The 18,843-nt window shown below is 42.1% G+C and overlaps 1 protein-coding gene across 2 annotated transcripts in view; it reads left to right on the forward strand.

The window, feature by feature from the left end:
• The window catches only part of cdkal1 (CDK5 regulatory subunit associated protein 1-like 1), a 508,040-nt gene that overhangs the window by 93,442 nt on the left and 395,755 nt on the right, over positions 1 to 18,843 (forward strand). For both annotated transcript variants that reach the window (XM_073024019.1, XM_073024017.1), the window contains exon 5: positions 1,249 to 1,345. In XM_073024019.1, coding sequence (XP_072880120.1) covers positions 1,249 to 1,345 — 97 coding nt within the window. The remainder of the gene's footprint in view (positions 1 to 1,248; positions 1,346 to 18,843) is intronic.

Below are 18,843 nucleotides of genomic sequence, written 5' to 3' on the forward strand. Positions count from 1 at the left end.
CATCCCATCCTTAGGGTAGGGAATTCCAAAGAGTAAGCACCCTTTGAAAAACGTACTTCTCATATAATTTCTAAATTACCTACTCCTCAATCTGAATCATTGACCTGATTTGTAGACTCCTCAGCCTGCCCCTCCATTCCAGTGAAGGAATCAAAGAATATGGGTTATCGGAAAGAAAATGATGTTGACGTAGAAGATCAGATATAATTTTGTTGAAGTCATGTCTCTTCTTGTTTCTTCTATCCCACTTTGTACTTAGTTCTGTTATAAGTTTAGTCTTGTGTCTGTGGTTTTAACAAAAGTTGATATCTAAAGCGTGTATTCTTTAGATATGCTAATTGACTTGTATTTCAAGCATTTTCTGTGCTTTTTTTCAGTTTTCTTGTTTTTGCCAGTAATATCCACAAATTACCTTTTGTGTTCAGAGTAAACTGAATAGTTGGCTGTTTATTGCAAACTCCAAAGCAAATGCAATGTTGACACTCACAATATTTTGTGTTTTCTTTATGTAACTGAAATATGCCAGTTGGCAAAAAAATTGTGTCCCTCTTAAAGCTTTATTGATTGTATCACTTTCACCTAAGACTGGTCAGAAGTTTCTGCTTTTGTTAAAATTGTTGTATAAACATATGCCATGTATATGTTTAAATGAGGAACTACTGATCAAGTGATTTGTAATCCTATCACACTTCTAAATGAATTCATGATCTTTCAGAGCACTTGCAATAGTCAAGGTTGTTGTTTACATATATTGGATGTAAATGTTGCGCTTCTCAGTTTAGCTTTTATAAAAGTTTGGGTAGATAATTGTGCCATTACTTTTAAAATGTCCAAATATTGGAGTTGGAGTTTTATTGACCTGAACTGGTTGCTTGCAATTGTAATTGTTTGCATCCATCAAACTCTTGAACCAGAGGGGATAAATTCACTCAACTTCAGTCACCCATCACTGAACTGTTCCCACACCCTATGGACTCACTTACAAGAACAGTTAATCTCATATCCTTGAAGTTTATTGCTTATTTATTTATTATTATTAATATTTTTTCTTCTTTTTTGTATTTGAATAGTTTATTGGTTGTTCTGTTCGGTGTGGTCTTTCATTGATCCTGTTATGTTTCTTACATTTACTGTGAATGTCTGCAAGAAAATTAATTTTGGGTTTGCATATAGTGATATATATGTACTTTGATAATAAATTTACTTTGAATTTTACTCTAATTTGGCTGCCCTCTGTGCCCATTTCAGGAAGGCTCAAGAGCAAGATAAAAAAGTGGTAGTTGCTGGATGTGTTCCTCAAGCCCAGCCACGGATGGACTACCTTAAAGGATTGAGCATTATTGGGGTATGAGTTTCTTCTAATGCTTCATTTTCAGTAGTAAGTTCTTAAAGAGATTTAGATTGGTCCTTGGATAATTGTGATCCAGAGCAAGCTTCTTCTCTCAGTTCAAACTGGTAATCTGAGTGTTTTACTCGGACTTATCTTTTCATTGCAAAGTATAGACTTCTAAGATGGAGCAAAATTTAGTTTCCTTTGATTCTTTTTTTTTACAGTTTGCAGGGTTTCAAACAGTTCAGCAAAGATGGTCTTAACCCTCAAGAATTGCAGTCAAGAATGAAGTTCAGTGTGAATGTTGCCTTTTTGCTTTAATGGAGATGGGCTTGGCTGGGTGAGAACAACCTGCTTGCCAAGTATAATGAGACCATTAGTTTTGGCATATTAGCATACTGTGGCTATTTACATAATAAGGATATGGTATTAAGTTAAGTTTGAATTAATTTGAACAAAATGAATGTCTCTAACAGTTTCTCTGAGAGAAGAAATTCCTAGGTCCCTCAATTTTAAATGACTGGCCCCTTATCTTGCAGTTACGTTCTGTTTGTGGGTTTCCCGTGAGTGAAAACTCAAGTTCAAGTTCAGTTCACTGTCATTCATCCATTTGCATGCATGCTGCCAAATGAAACAATGTTCCTCTGAACCAAGGTGCACAACACAGTACATATAACTCACACACATAACACACAAAGTAATATTACCACAAATAATAAGTTGCATATACGATAGAAGTTTAAAAAGTAAACAGTGTAAAGCTACTGATGTTTCATACATGATGAGACCTGGGTGGTGGCAGGGAGTTCAGTAGTCTCACGGCCTGGGGGAAGAAGCCATTTCCCCTCCTAACAGTTCTTGTCCTAATGCTATGGTACCTCCTGCCTGATGGTGGGGAGTCAAAGAGATTGTTAGACAGATGAAAGCGATCATTTATAATGCTAAGGGCCCTTCATACGCAGTGTTCCTGATAAATGTTGCTAATGGGTGGAAGGGAGGCCCTGATGATGCTCTCAGCAGTCCATGCAATCCTTTATAACACTGCAACATTTACACAACATTCACCCTATCAAGCCCTCTTGGGATCTTATATACTTGAAAAAAAGTCTCCTCTCATTCTTCCAAATTTTAAAGAATGCAGGCCCAAACTAATTAGTCTCTCTTGATGGGATAACCCTCTCAACCCACAAGTTCCTTTGTACAAAGGGTCTCATCCCAAAATGTCGACTGTTTATTCCCTTCCAGAGATGTTGCCTGACTTGCTGAGTTCCTCCAGCATTTTGTAAGTATTACTTTGGATTTTCAGCATCTGTAGAATCTCTTGTGTTTATGTTACTGTATCTTTTGAGGTAAGGGGACCAAAACTATGCAGTATTCAAAGTGAGGCCCCACCAACACCATGCACAACTGCAACAAAACCTCTCTATTTGTTAATTCCAAGCCCTTTGCAAGGATCTGCACAGCACTGCAGATGCTGTGGTCAAATCAAGACGTACGAAAAGCTGGATGAACTCAGCAGGTCGGACAGCATCCGTTGAAAGAAGCAGTCAACGTTTCGAGTCGAGACCCTTCATCAGGACTAAAGGAGGGGGCAAGGGCCCTATAAAGAAGGTGGGGGGAGGGTGGAAAACCAATCAGAGGAAAGATCAAGGAGTGGGGGAGGGGAAGCAGGAGGGGATAGGCAGGAGAGGTGAAGACTATGATGTAATTTGCCTTCTTAACTACTTGTTGCAATTGCTTGTCTGCTTTTTGTGATTCATGCACAAGAACACCGAGACTGATTCATGCACAAGAGTGCAGACTGCATACTCTGCACTTAGATAAAGATCTGCCTTTTGATTCTCATACTGGTTCATGATCTTATACTTCCCCACATTAAACTTCACTTGCCAATCTTTTATCCACTCACTCAATCTATCCATATCTCACCGCAAAATCACAGTTACTATATCACAACATGCCAAACCACCTATCTTATATTTGGAAACCTCACATGCTATCCTTTCTTCGCGGTCATTAATGTAAATAATGAACAAGTGAATACTGCAGGCCTAGAGCTGATATCTGCAGTACATCCTCTCTCCAGCCCTTGTTTTCGCAGACTCCCCATTACCTCTTTGCTCCTCAGAGTCTCCATCTTCCTGCCACCCTTCCTTCCCTGAACACCCCAACCCACCTCCTTCATCTGACAACACCAGCTGTCCTCCCCACTCTGATCCTCGCTCTAAAGCCTGGCGTGCCTTCACCATTCCTTCCGATCTCCCCCTCTTTGAAGTGGAATGAGCTGTCCTCAGCAGAAGGGAAAGTTTTGTCCTTACCTTTGTCTCCCTTCACCCAATCTCAGTGAGTTCTGTGACTGCCATGATTCCCAGTTCTCGCTCCATTGCCTCCATCTTCTTTGGCAAGAATTCCTCAACCCGCAGTAATGACTCCTTCTGCCATCCCAGCTCTCTTCCTCGTTTTGGACACCCTGCTCTTGATCGTTTCATCTTTAGTTACTGACAAGACATCAACTGGCTCAACTTCAGCACTCCACTTTGTTCCTTGAACCTTACTCCCTGAATGCACCACGCTCCACTTCCTCTGCACAAATTCCAACCTTATCAACAAACCTGTAGCCAAAGGGGGTGCTGTTGTAGTGTGGTGAACTGACCACTACTTCTGGACCATCAAAAAATTACGAAGAAACTCTTCTCGGACTTCTGACTCGATACAGATACTGATCACAACTGATGTCTCGATGACAAACTCTGCCATCTTCTAAGAAGGTGGTAGAGTCTGTCATCGAAGTGTTGGTTATAATCTATACCTGTACTTGGCTGGAAGTCCGCGAAGAGTTTATTCATCATGTATGCCGGGAAAGCACTAGATCCTTTTTGGATCAGTAAATTGTCTCCAACACCATCGTTAACTTCATCAATTCTGGAGAAGTCCCATCCATTATTCACTGCTGCCAAACTCTTTTCCCTTACCCCACACTGCTCATTTCTATCTTCTATGCAAGGTCCATAAACCTGACTGTCTGGGCAGGACCACTGTCTCTCTCTGCTCCTGTCCCACTGAACTCGTGTCCACATATGTTAACTCCATTCAGTCCCTCTTGGTTCAGTTCTTTCCCACTTACATCTGTGATCCTTCACATGCTCCCCATTCCCTGACCCTGACAGCCTCATTTTCACCATGGATGTTCAGTCCCTATACACTTCTATCCCCCGTCAAGGAGGTCTTAAAGCTTTCTGTTTCTTTTTCAACAAAAGATCCAATCAACTCCCCTCCACCATCATCCTCCTCCATCCAGCAGACTGATCCTAGCCCTCAACAATTTTCTCCTTCGTCTTCTCACACTTTCTCCAAACTAAGGGTGTAGCCATGGGCACCCAAATGGACCCTAGCTGTGCTTTCCTTTTTTGTTGGCAAAGTTTAACAGCCATTGTTCCAAGCCTTCCCTGGTAATACTCCCCAGCTCTTTTACATAACATTGACGACTGCATTGGTTCTGCTTCATGCATCCTTGCTAACCTCGTTAATTTCATCAACTTCTCCTCCTACTTTCACTCTGCCCTTAAATTCACTTAGTCCATTTTTGACACCTCTCTCTCCTTTCCTGATCTCTCTGTCTCCATCTCTGGAGACGAACTGTCAACGACATCTTTTGTAAACCCATAGATCCCACGACTATCCCACCTTTTCTTGTGTAAAACTGCTACTCCCTGTTCTCAGTTCCTTTGTCTCTGCCACATTTGTTCCGGAGGATGAGGTTTTCCTTTCCAGGATATCAGAGATATCCTCCTTTATCAAAGAATGCATTTTCTCTTCCTCCACCATTGATGCTGCCTGCATCACATCCATCTCCCACTGCTTTAACAGGGATAGAGCTCCTCTTGTTCTCACCAACCACCCCAAAAGCCTCTGCAAATTTTCCACAAACTCCATCACCTTTAAAGGGATTCTACCAACAAAATCAGCTTTACCTCCCCCCCACTCTCTGCTGTCCGCAGGGATATCTCCCTAAATGATACACTTGTCCATTTGTCCCTCCCCACTAATCTCTGTCCTTGCACATATCCCTGCAAGTGACAGAAATTCTACACTTGTCCATTGACCTCCTCCCTCACCTCCTTCAGGCCCAAAACAGTCCTTCCAGATGTGGCAACATTTCATCCTCGAATCTGTTGGGGTTGTCTATTGTATCCAGTACTCCTAACATGGCTGGGGTTGTCTATTGTATCCAGTATTCCTAATGTGGCCTCCTCTACAGAGACTTGATGTAAATCGATATCTTTATTGAGCACCTCTGCTTCATCTGTCAAAAGCAGCATTCCTCGGAGGCCAACCATTTTAATTCCTATTCTTATTCCCACTCCAACATGTTGGTCCATGGCCTCCTCTTGAAGAGGCCACTCTCGGTAGAGGAGCAACACCTCATATTCTGTCTAAGTAGGCTCCAATCTGATGGCATGGATATTGATTTCTCATTGTGGTATTTTTTTCCTTCCCACTTACCTCTTCTTGTATTCCCTACTCGGGCCTTTTACCTCTTCCAATCCGATTACCTGCCTATTGTGTCCCCCCGGTGCCCTCCTTCTTCTCCTTCCCCCAAGATCCACTCTCCTCTCCTCTTCTATCAGGTCCCTTCTTCTCTAGTCCTTTACAACTTTCCCCACCCTCCTGGCTTCACCTATCACTTTTCAGCTAGTCCTCCTTCCCCTCCCCCCATCCATTTTATTCTGGTGTTTTCTCCCTTCCTTCTCAGTCCTGAAGAAAGGTCTCGGGCAGGGACGTCGACTGTTTATTCATTTCCATAGATGCTGCCTGACCTGCTGAGTTCCTTCAGCATTGTGTGTGTTATTCTGGATTTTGAGCATCTATAGACTTTCTTGTGTTTGATTTCCCATCAATTCTTGCTTCTTTCTGAGCTGTTGTTTCAAGGTTCTGCACAGTGCTTGATTTGAATTGCTGTTACTATCTCACCAGTTACCACTTTCCACTCTGAAAGCACCCATTTATTCCAACACTCTGTTTACAATGAAGCAGCCAGATTTCAATCTGCACTAACGTACTTTCTCTGATAACAAGGGCTTTTCATTTATGCACTAACCTCTTATGTGGCACCTTGTCAAATATCTTCTGGAGATCTAAATACACTCACCACATCTGCAAATTTGTCTTGTATCAACTGGCCATTACATCCTCAAAGAACTTGATCAATTTTATCAAACATGGTTTACCTGTCAGAAAACCATGCTGACTAGATTTAATTATATTCAACTTTCCTAAGTGATTAGCAATTTTCTCTTTGATGATTGACTCTAGCATTTTGCCAGTAACAGCTGTTAAACTAATTGCCTAACTATAGTTCCCTCTTCTGCCGTTTTCCTTTTTTAAACAAAGGAATCATGTTGGCTATTTCCCAGTTTTCTGATACTCTTCTGGAGTTTAGTGAGTCATGAAAAATTTTAACCAACAAATCCACTATCTCTGTAGCCACTTCTGGAGCATGCAATTCATCTGGCCCTGGTGACTTGATTTCTATAAAACTTCCCTGTCCTCTAACATTATCCCTTGTCAACTTGTATACCTTACTTTCCAATTTAAACTTTTGTCATTCCTCCTTGTTCACTTTGGATTGTGTTCCTTTCTCATGTAATCCTAATTTTTGATTGGAACTAACTTGTTTAGAGGATTATAGACCAGCTGTTATCTGCCACTGTTCATTGGCTGACCTGTGTCTTGGTTATCCACTCAACTTCAGATAGCTCCTTCCTCATGTCATAATAGATTCCTTATTTAAATTCAAGACACTGGGGTTCATAAGACCCCAAGATATAGGAGCAGAAGTAGGCCATTTGGCCCATCAAGTCTGTTCCACCATTCAGTTATGGGTTGATCCAATTCTTCCAGTCATCCCCATTCCCCTCCCCATACCCTTTGATGCCCTGGCTAATCAATCTATCTCTGCCTTAAATACACCCAATGACTTGGCCTCTACAGCTGCTTGTGGCAACAAATTCTGCTCAAACTACATTTGGAATGCAATCATTTTGTAGTTACACCCCCTCCTGGAATTTATAAATACAAGGTCCCCTATAGTCCTTCCACATTAAAGAGGACTAAATCTGAAAATGGTCCTTTCCTGGGTAGACTCTGCAAAAAAAAACTACTGCTCTATATTACAATCTCTGATGCATTCCATCATTTATTTTTATAATCAATATGTACAGTAAATTAAAAATTTCCATGATAATTTCATTTCCCTTCAGACACGTCCTGGATATTTCCCCACTCGCTCTGATCTCCCAAGAGGTCATCCATAGACTATTTCCATCCATGTCCTCATTTGTCTGTCAACTCAAATCTTTGTTCACTGCTTTTATATTATGACTCAGCACAGCACTGCTAAAGTGTTGTCCTTGATTACAATGCCACCCCACCGCCTTTCACCTTTAATCTGTTGTTTTGGAACTGTGTGTGACCTGGAATATTGTCCAGGTCACCGAGCAACACACTTATGAAATAGATGTTACATCATCCTCACGTTACTGACTTGTGTCAGCAGCTCATCTCTCTGTTTCCAAATGCAACATGCGTTCAAATAAAGAACACTAAGCTTTGACTTGTTTATAGTTACTTACAACTCTGGATTTGCAATGATTTGCAAACTTCTGTTTATATCTTTTGCCCTGGCCTATCTCACTGTGATTGTCAATGCCCCCCTCACTATCATCTGCCACTATTCTTTCATTTCCTTCTGTGCTTGGATCTCTTCTCACACCTAGTTTTAATTTTCTCCAGAACACTGGTATCAGCTTGGTTCGGGTGGAGCTCATTCCACTGTACCCACTGTCTCCTTCTTCAGTACTAGTGCCAAGAATTGTATGAACCAGAATCCATTCTCTTACACGTAGCTTTGAACCAGGCATTTAGCCCCGTAATCTTATTTATCCTTTGTCAATTTGCATGTGCTTCAAATAATTTTTGATGATTATTACCCTTGTGCCTGAAAAGGGTGCAGTTGAGAAGATCCCTCACTTAGATTGAGGAAAATGCCAAGTTTTCTCTGAATATTGATCTGAGCCATTATATTGAACTTTTTGAAATTCCTTTTATAATCTAGAATTTTGTTTTTGTAAATTTAATAAAATCGTGTCCCCCAATGCGATTTCATTACATTGGTGAAATCTGGCGTAGATTGAGGGACCGCTTTGAGCACCTTCATTCCATCCGCAACAAGCAGAACTTCCTGTTGGCCAACCATTTTAATTCCAATCCCCTTCCCCATTCCAGCATGTTGATCCATGTCCTCCTGTACTATCACGATGAGGCAACTCTCAGGTTAGAGAAGCAACACCTTATATTCCATCTGGGTAGCATACAACCGGACGGCATGAACTTAGATTTCTCTAATATCCGGTAATTTCTTCCACTTTTTCTTTTCCATTTCCCATTCCCCTCTTGCACCTTCTCTCCATCTGCCTATCACCTCTCTGATACCCCTTTTTCAGCTATTTACCTTTTCTACCTATCACCTCTCAGCTTCCCACTTCATCCACCCTCCTCCATCCCCCTACCTTCCCCCTCATCTGGCTTCACCTTTCAACTTCCATCTTGTACTCCTTCCCCTCCCTTCATCATCTTTTTCTGGTTTCTTCCCCTTTCCTTTCCAGTCCTGATGAAAAGGCCTAACACAAAGCTGTATGGAATTCCAGATCAACATATACAAACTGCTGGAGGAACTCAGCAGGTCAGGCAACATTTATGGAAATGAATAAGCAGTCATTTGACACAACAACCTTAGTGTCTGTGCTCAAAACATCGACTGTTTATTTATTTCCTTAGAAACTGCCTGACCTGCTGAGTTCCTCTAGCATTGTGTATGTAACTGGATTTCCAGCACCTGTAAAATATCTTGTGTTAATGGAAAGGAAAGGGGCTTTACCACATACACTCGATATCAAGCATAAATTTTTCATGTGTGGTGATGGTGTTTCTTGCCTTATATTAAACAGTCAGTGGCATCGTTGCTTTTAATACATAATAGGTTTTACTTTTATTCTCTTTGGACATTAAAAACTTGCTTAAAAGAATAAGAAGAAACTGGAAAGATATCAAATTTAGATGAGCTTGCACACCACTTTATAAGAAAATTAACATTTTGTTAAACAGATTTCCTTTTCTTGAAATTGAAATAGGAAAAACTGCAAATTCTCAGAATTTGCCATGTTCTACAGATTTACTATGCTCAGGTTGATCTAAATATGTTTGAATTAAAGTATTTTATCATGAATCTATAAATGCTATAATGTAAAAGGTTGTTTCCAGCTCTGCTTTGTTATTGAGAATTTGGAAGTAAGTGGGGTGTATGTAATGCAAGTATTGAACACCTACAAATCACAGAAAACAATTTGTTAAAAAAAAGCAACACACAAAATGCTGGAGGAACTCAGCAGGCCAGGCAGCATCTATGGAAAAGAGTAAACAGTCAACGTCTTGGGCAGTGAGTCCTGATGAAAAGTCTTGTCTCGAAACACTGACTGTTTACTCTTTTCCATAGATGCTGTCAGGTCTGTTGAGTTCCTGCAGCAATTTGTGTGTGTGTTGCTTTGATTTCCAGCATCTGCAGATCTTCTCTATGGTTCAAAATAAATTTACTGCATTTGTATTATTAATGAACATTTCAGTTGTAAAGTGATGCTTGTCAATTTCATTTGCCTCCAACTAATACCCTGCCCTAAATTCACATGGCCCATTTCTGACACTTCTCCTTCTTTCTCAATCTCTCTGTCTCCATCCCTGGAAATAGTCAGCTACTGATATATGTTATAAACCTATTGATCCTCACAGCTACCTTGACTACGCCTTACCACTCTGTCACTCGCAGAAATGCCATACCCTTTTCATAGTTTCTCTGTCTCCAGCATATCCATTTCCAGGAAAAGGCTTATCTTTCCTTTCCTTCTTCAAAGAGCTGAGTTTCCCTTTCTTTTCCATTGATGCTGCCCACACCTGCAACTCCTCCATTTCCCAGACATCCACTCTTACCCCCTCTTTCTGCTTCCTGAACAGCAATAGAATTCCTCTTGTCTTTATCTACTATGCCGTGAGCCTCCATATCCAGCACATCATTCTGTGCAACTTGTATTGTGATCAGTGGGATTCTATCACCAAGCACATCTTTATCTCACTCCTGTCCCATCTCCACAGGAATCACTCTGTCAATGATACCCTTGTCCATTTAACCCTTCCCCATTGACCTCCCTGCTGGTACCTATCCCTGCAAACAAAACAAGTGCTACACCTGCCCATTCACCTCCTCCCTCACAACCATTCAGGGCTCCAAAGAGTCCTCCCAGTTGAGGCAAAACTTCAGCCGTGAGTCTACTGCATTCGGTGCTTCCTCCACATCAATAAGTCTAGACTTAGATGAGGGGACCTCTGTCAAGTATCTTCGCCCCATCAAAAAGAAGCAGGATTTCCTGTTGGCCAATCATTTTAATTCCAATCTTCATTCCCATTCCAATATATAGATCCATGGCATCCTTTACTATCACGATGAGGCCACTCTCAGTTTTAAGGAGCAACACCTCATGTTCTGTATGGATAGCCCTTCTACCTGACATCATGATCATAGATTTCTGTAACTTTTGATAATTTCTCCCCCCCCCCCACCTCTTTTTTTCCATGCCCCATTCTAGCTCCCCTCTTATCCCTTCTGCTCCTCACCTGCCTGTTACGTCTGGAGTCTGTTCTCCTTCCCTTTCTCCCACGGCCCATCTTCTTCAGCCCGTTACCTTTTCCACCCATCGTGCCCCAGCTTCATACTCCTCCCCGGCCTATCTACAGATGCAAGAGGAAGTTTGTGAATCCTTTACGTTTACTTGGTTTTCTGCCTGTTTACTCATAAAATGCAGTCTAATCTTCATCTGTCACAATAATAGACAAATACAATCTGCCTAAACTAGTAATACATTAATAGTTGTACTTCCTGTCAATACTGAGTACACCATTTAACCAAGAAAAGCCTAGGTTCAAAAAGGTATATGAACATCTGAGGTAATGCCTTCTAGAATAGCTATTTGGAGTCAAGTGTTCCAATCAATGAGATGAGATTGGAGGTGTGGGTTGTAGGTGTGCATTGCCCTATAAAAAGAGGCACACTAAGTCAGGTTACTGAGGGAGCCTGTTCTTCTCAAGAAAGATCTGTTTATGTGCACCATGCCTTGATCAAAACAACTTTGAGAGGACCTTAGAAGAAGAATTGTAGAGATGCATGAAGTTGGAAAAGGCTGCAAAAGAATTTCTAAAAAATCTGAGTGTTCAGCAGTCCACAGTAAGAGAAATTGTATACAAATGGAGGAATTTCAGTACCGTTGCTACTCACCCTATGAGTGGACGTCTTGTAAAGATCAAGAGAATAATGTGAAATACTGAAAGAAGTGAAAAAGAACCCAAGGACATGTAGAAATCTCTAGCACTTGCTGAAGTCTCTGTACATGGGTCCATTGTAAGAAGAACACTGAACAAGAATAATGTTCATGGAAAGACGTCATGGAGGAAACCACTACTCTCCCAAAGAAAAACATTGCTGCACATCTCAAGTTTGCAAAAGACAACCTGGGTGTTCCAGGACTCCTCTGGGACTATGTTCTGCAGACAGATGAGACAAAAGATGAACTTTTTTGGCAGAAATGCACACTGCTTTGTTTGCAGGGAAAAGGGCACTGTACACCAGCACCAAAACCTCATTCCAACTGGGAAGCATGTTTGGGGCTGCCTCAGAACTTGAACGTTGATCGTTGAGAGAACAATAAGTACAATATTGTATCAAGGAGAATGTTAGGGTAGCAGCCCATCATCTGAAGCTTAATAGAAACATAGAAAACGTACAGCACAAGTCAGGCCCTTCGGCCCACAAAATTGTGCCGAACATGTCCCAACCTTAGAAATTACTAGGCTTGCCCATAGCCCTCTTTTTTTTAAGCTCCATGTACCTATCCAAAAATTTCTTTAAAAAGACCGTATCGTAGCCACCTCCACCGCTGTTGCTGGCAGCCCATTCTACGCACTCACCACTCTTTGAATAAAAAACTTACCCCGACGTCTCCTCTGTACCTACTCCCCAGCACCTTAAAACTGTGTCCTCTTGTGGCAACCATCGCAGCCCTGGGAAAATGACTGTCCACACGATGAATGCCTCTCATCATCTTATACACCTCTATCAGGTCACCTTTCATCCTCCATCGCTTCAATGAGAAAAGGCAGAGTTCACTGAACCTATTCTCATAAGGCATTCTCCCCAATCCAGGCAACATCCTTGTAAATCTCCTCTGCACCCTTTCTATGGTTTCCACATCCTTCCTGTAGTGAGGCAACCAGAACTGAGCACAGTGCTCCAAGTGGGGTCGGACCAGGGTTCTATATAGCTGCAACCAAGGAGACCAAGGAGATCATTGTGAACTTCAGACACACTCTAGGAGCCACACTCATGTCCCTATCTACATCAATGGAGCTGTAGTGGAGCGTGTATCAAGCTTCAAATTCCTTGGTGTCTGTGTCTCCGAGGATCTCACCTAGTCCCTGAACTCCTCCATCCTGATCAAAAAGATGCAACAGTGCCTTTATTTCCTGCGGAGCATCAAGAAAGCTCACTTCTGAGCCAGGATACTGATGGACTTTTACCACTGTACCATTGAGAGCATAGTCACCAACTGCATCTCAGTGTGGTATGGCAACTGTCCCGTATCGGACCGCAAAGCACTCCAGCGGGTGGTGAAAACTGCCCAGTGGATTACCGGCACCCAGTTGCCCACCATTGAGAACATCTACCATAAACGTTGCCTGGGCAGGGCGAAAAGTATTATCAAGGTTGCATCTCACCCTAACCATGGACTTTTTACTCCCCTCCCATCCGGTAGGCGCTACAGGAGCCTCCGCTCCCGCACCAGCAGGCTCAAGAAGAGCTTCTTCCCTGAGGCTGTGACCCTGCTGAACCTCACATCACTGCGCTAAACAGTATTGCACCCATATTGGACAGTCTCAGTACTTTTATATTTGTGTGCTGTAGCACTTATTTTTATTCACAGTTATTTTGTAAATAACATTATTCTTTGCATTTCTGGTTAGATGCTAACTGCATTTCAGTTGGCTTTGTATCTGTACTCGGCACAATGACAATAAAGTTGAATCTAATCTAATCTGAACTAAAAACATTACCTCTCGGCTCCTAAATCCAGTTCCACGGTTGATGAAGGCCAATACACCTTCTTAATCACACAGTCAACCTGCACAGCTGATTTGAGTGTCCTATGGACTCGGACCCAAGATCCCACTGATCCTCCATACTGTCAAGAGTCTTACCACTAATACTATATTCTGCCATCATATTTGACCTACTAAAATGAACCACTTCACACTTATCTGGGTTGAACTCCATCTGCCACTTCTCAGCCCAGTTCTACATCCTATCAATGTCCCGTTGTAACCTCTGACAGGCCTCCACACTATCCACAACACCTCCCAACCTTTGTGTCATCAGAAAACTTACTAACCCATCCCTCCACTTCCTCATCCAGGTCATATATAAAAATCACAAAGAGTAAAGGTCCCAGAACAGATCCCTGAGGCACACCACTGGTCACCGACCTCCATGCAGAATATGACCCATCTACAACCACTCTTTGCCTTCTGTGGGCAAGCCAGTTCTGGATCCACAAATCAGTGTCCCCTTGGATCCCATACTGCCTCACTTTCTCAATAAGGCTTGCATGGGGTACCTTATCAAATGCCTTGCTGAAATCCATATACACCACACCTACTGCTCTTCCTTCATCAATGTGTTTAGTCACATCCTCAAAAGATTCAATCAGGCTCGTAAGGCACTTTGACAAAGCCATGCTGACTATTCCTAATCATATTATACCTTTCCAAATGTTCATAAATCCTGCCTCTGAGGATCTTCTCCATCAACTTACCAACCACTGAAGTAAGACTCACTGGTCTATAATTTCCTGGGCTATCTCTACTCCCTTTCTTGAATAAAGGAACAACGTCTGCAACCCTCCAATCCTCCGGAACCTCTCCCGACCCTATTGATGATGCAAAGATCATCGGCAGAGGCTCAGCAATCTCCTCCCTCGCCTCCCACAGTAGCCTGGGCTACATTTCATCTGGTCCTGGCGACTTATCCAACTTGATGTTTTCCAAATGTTCCAGCACATCCTCTTTCTTAATATCTACATGCTCAAGCTTTTCAGTCTGCTGCAAGTCAGCCCTACACTCACCAAGATCCTTTTCCATAGTGAATACTGAAGTAAAATATTCTTTAAGTACCTCTGCTATTTCCTCCGGTTCCATACACACTTTCCCACTGTCACACTTAATAGGTCCTATTCTTTCACGTTTTATCCTCTTGCTCTTCACATACTTGTAGAATGTCTTGGGGTTTTCCTTAATCTTGCCCACCAAGGCCTAATCATGGCCCCTTCTGGCTCGCCTAATTTCCTTCTTAAGCTCCTTCCTATTAGCCTTATAATCTTCTAGATCTCTAACATACCTAGCTCTCTGAAATTTTTGTAAGCTTTTCTTCTTGACTAGAGTTATCACAGCCTTTGTACACCACGGTTCCTGTACCTGACCATAACTTCCCTGTCTCATTGGAATGTACCTATGCAGAACTCCACACAACTATCCCCTGAACATTTGCCACATTTCTTCCATACTTTTCCCTGAGAACATCTGTTCCCAATTTAAGCTTCCAGTTTCCTGCCTGATAGCCTCATAATTCCCCTTACTCCAATTAAACGCTTTTCTAACTTGTCTGTTCCTATCTCTCTCCAATGATATTGTAAAGGAGATAAAATTATGATCACTCTCTCCAAAATGCTCTCCCACTGAGAGTTCTGACCCCTGACCAGGTTCATTTCCCAATACCAAATCAAGTACAGCCTCTCCTCTTGTAGGCTTATCTACATATTGTGTCAAAAAAAAAAAAAAAAAAAAAAAAAAAAAAAAAAAAAAAAAGAAACCTTCCTGAACACTCCTACCAAATTTCACCCCATCTAAATTCTTTGCTCTGGGGAGATGCCAGTCAATATTTGGGAAATTAAAATCTCTCATCACGACAACTTTGTTATTATTACACCTTTCCAGGATCTGTTTCCCTATCTGCTCCTCGATATCCCTGTTACAGAAGTTGGATGATGCAACAAGACAATGATCTGAAACACGAGTAAATCAGCAACAGAATAGTTTAAAGAGAAAACTTGTGTTTTGGAATGGCCAAATCAGAGTCCAGACCTTAACCTAACTGAGGTGCTGTGGCATGACCTGAAGAGGGCTGTTCATGCAAGGTATCCCAGAAATATTGATGAACCGAAACAGTTTTGTCTGGAAGAATAGCCTCCTGGCTGTTGTGCAAGTCTGATCAGCAGCTACAGGAAACGTAGCTGCTAAAGGAGATTCTACCTGTTATTAAGTGCAAGGGTTCACATAAATTTTCCAGCCTGAACTGGAATGATTAAACAATGTGTTCAATAAAGAGAGTAAAAGTACAACTATACTCCAAATAGGCCTCCAAATAGTAGCCAAGGTGTGGAGTTAAGATTGCAAAGGGAGCTTGAAAAGGCATGTAATAAAGGTAATGACACAATTGTAATGGGGGACTTCAATAGCGAAGGGGATTGGGAATATCAAGTTGGTGTCGGATTGCAAGAGACGGAGAGAATTTGTTGAATGCCTATGCAATGGCTTTTTAGAGCAGCTTTATGCTTAAGCCTATTGAGGGGAATGGCTATCTTAGATTTGCTGTTGTGTAATAATGTTGTGTAATTAGGGAGCATAACATAATGGAACCCTTAGGAGGCAATGATCATAATATGATTGAATTCATACTGCAATTTGAGAGGGAGAAGCATTACTCGCATGTGTCAGTATCGCAATGGTATAAAGGGAACTACAGAGGCATGAGAGAGGAGCTTGCCCAGGTGGATTGGAGGAGAATACTGGCGGGGATGACAGCAGACCGGAGATGATTGAAGTTTCTAGGAATAGTTCACAAGGCGCAGGATTGATATGACCCACAGAGGAAGAAGTCCTCAAATGGCAGGGATAAGCAATGGCTGACATAGGAAGCTAAGGACTGCATAAAAGCTAAGGAAAGAGCATATAAGTTAGCAAAAATATGTGGGAAGTAGGATGAATAGGAAGCTTTTAAAACCCAAGGAAAGGCAAGTAAACAAAAGCTATAAGAAGGGAAAGTATGAAATATGAGGGCAGGCTAGCCAATAATATAAAGCAGGATACCAGAAGTTATTCAGATATATAAAGTGTAAAGGGGAGGTGAGAGTTGATATTGGACCACTGGAAAATGATGCTGGCAAGGTAGTAATGGGGGACAAAGAAATGGCAGATGAACTTAATGGATACCTTACATGTGTCTTCATTGTGGAAGACACTAGCAGTGTGCCAGAGGACTGTGTGTATCAAGGAGCAGGAGTGAGTGCCATTGCTATTACAAAGGAAAAAGTGCTAGGCAAACTCAAAGGTCTGAAGGTGGATAAGTCACCCAGACCAGATGGATTACATCCCAGAGTCCTGAGAGCAGTTGCTGAAGAATCACTTGATTCTGGCATGATCCTTGGAGGAATGGAAGCATGCAAATGTCACTCCACTTTTTAAGGAGGGAGGAAGGCAAAAGAAAGTAAATTATAGGCCAGATAGTCTAACCTCAGTGGTTGGGAAAGTGTTGGAGTCCATTATTAAGGATGAGATTTTGAGGTACTTAAATAAGTCAAGGTCAGCATGGTTTCTTTGAAGGGAAATCTTGCCTGACAAATGTGCTAGAGTTCTCCGAGGAAGTAACAAGCAGGGTGGAGAAAGGAGAGGCAGTGGATGTCACATGGATTTTCAGAAGGTGTTTAATAAGCTGTCAACATGATCTACTTAACAAGACAAAATCCTATGGCCTTACAGGAAAGATACTGGCATGGATAGCAGAATGTCTGACAGGCAGGAGGCAGCGAGTGGGAATACACGGAGCCTTTTCTGGTTGGCTGCCAGTTGCTAGTAGTGTTCATCAGGGGTTAGTATTAGAACTACTGCTTTTCACATTGTAAATGATCTAGGTAATGGAATTGATGGCTTTGTGGCGAAGTTTGTGGATGATACGAAGGTAAGTGGTGCTGAGGAAGCAATGTGATTGCAGCAGAACTTGGGCAATGTGGAGGTATGGGCAGAAAAGTGGCAGATGAAATACAGTGTTGGGAAATGTATGACAATGCATTTTGTTAAAAGAGACAATAGTGTGGATTATTATCTAAATGGAGAGAAGGTACAAACATCAGAGATACAGAAAGAGTTGTGCAAGATTCCCAGAATGTTAATATACAGGTTGAGTCTGTGGTGATAAACGCAAATGCAATGTTGGCATTTATTTCAAGGGGAATATAATATAAAAGCAAGGAGATAATGCTGAGGCTTTATAAGACACTAGCCAGGCATCACTTGGAGCATTGTCAACAGTTTTGGGCCCCATATTTCAGAAAGGATGTGTTGTCATTGGAGAGAGTCCAGAGGAGGTTCACGAGGATGATTCTGGGAATGAAGGGGTTAACATATGAGGAGCATTTGGCAGCTTTGGGCCTGTACTCACTGGAATTTAAAAGAATGTGGGGCGGGGGGGGGGGGAAAGGATCTCATTGAAACCTACCGAATGTTGGAAGGACTAGACAGGGCGGATGTGGAGAGGATGTTTCCTGTGGTGGGGGGGGAATCCAGAAGTAGAGGGCACTGCCTCAAAATTGAGGGGCGACCCTTTAGAACAGAGGTAAGGAGGAATTGTTTTCAGCCGAGGTAGTAAATCTGTGGTATGCTCTGGCACAGACTGCAGTCGAGGCCAAGTCAGTGTGTAATTTAAGGTGGAAGTTGATCATTTCCTGATCGATCAGGGCAACAAAGGATATGATGAGAAGGCAGGTGCGTGGAGTTTGGGAACCGGGATCAGCCATGATGGAATGACAGAGCATACTCGATGAGCTGAATGGCCTAATTTTGCTCCTATGTTTTATGGTCTTTATTCAGGCAACTTCTCCCTTCCTTTCCAGTCCTGATGAAGCGTCTTGGTTCAAAACATTGACTCTTTATTTCCTTTCATAGTTTCTACCAGACCCACTGGTTCTATTTATGTATTTTTTTTTGGAGTTACAGCATGGAATAGGCCCTTCGGGTTTTTTGAGCCATACCGCTAAGCAGTCCCTCAACAGCCCCAATTTAACCCAACTTAACCGTGGGACAATTTACAATGACCAATTAGCCTACTTGGTCCGTCGTTGGTGGTAACCAGAGGATCCGGAGAAAAACCATGCATTCCTTGGGGAGGACGTACAAACTCATTACAGGAAACGCCCGGATTGAACTCCAAATTCCAATGCAATAATGGTGTGCTAACCCGTTGATGTAATAACAGTGTGCTAACCTCTATGCTACAGTGGTGTGCACCACAATGAAGACTGATACAAAAT

Source organism: Hemitrygon akajei, chromosome 20 (genome assembly GCF_048418815.1).
Source record: "Hemitrygon akajei chromosome 20, sHemAka1.3, whole genome shotgun sequence".
NCBI lineage: Eukaryota > Metazoa > Chordata > Chondrichthyes > Myliobatiformes > Dasyatidae > Hemitrygon > Hemitrygon akajei.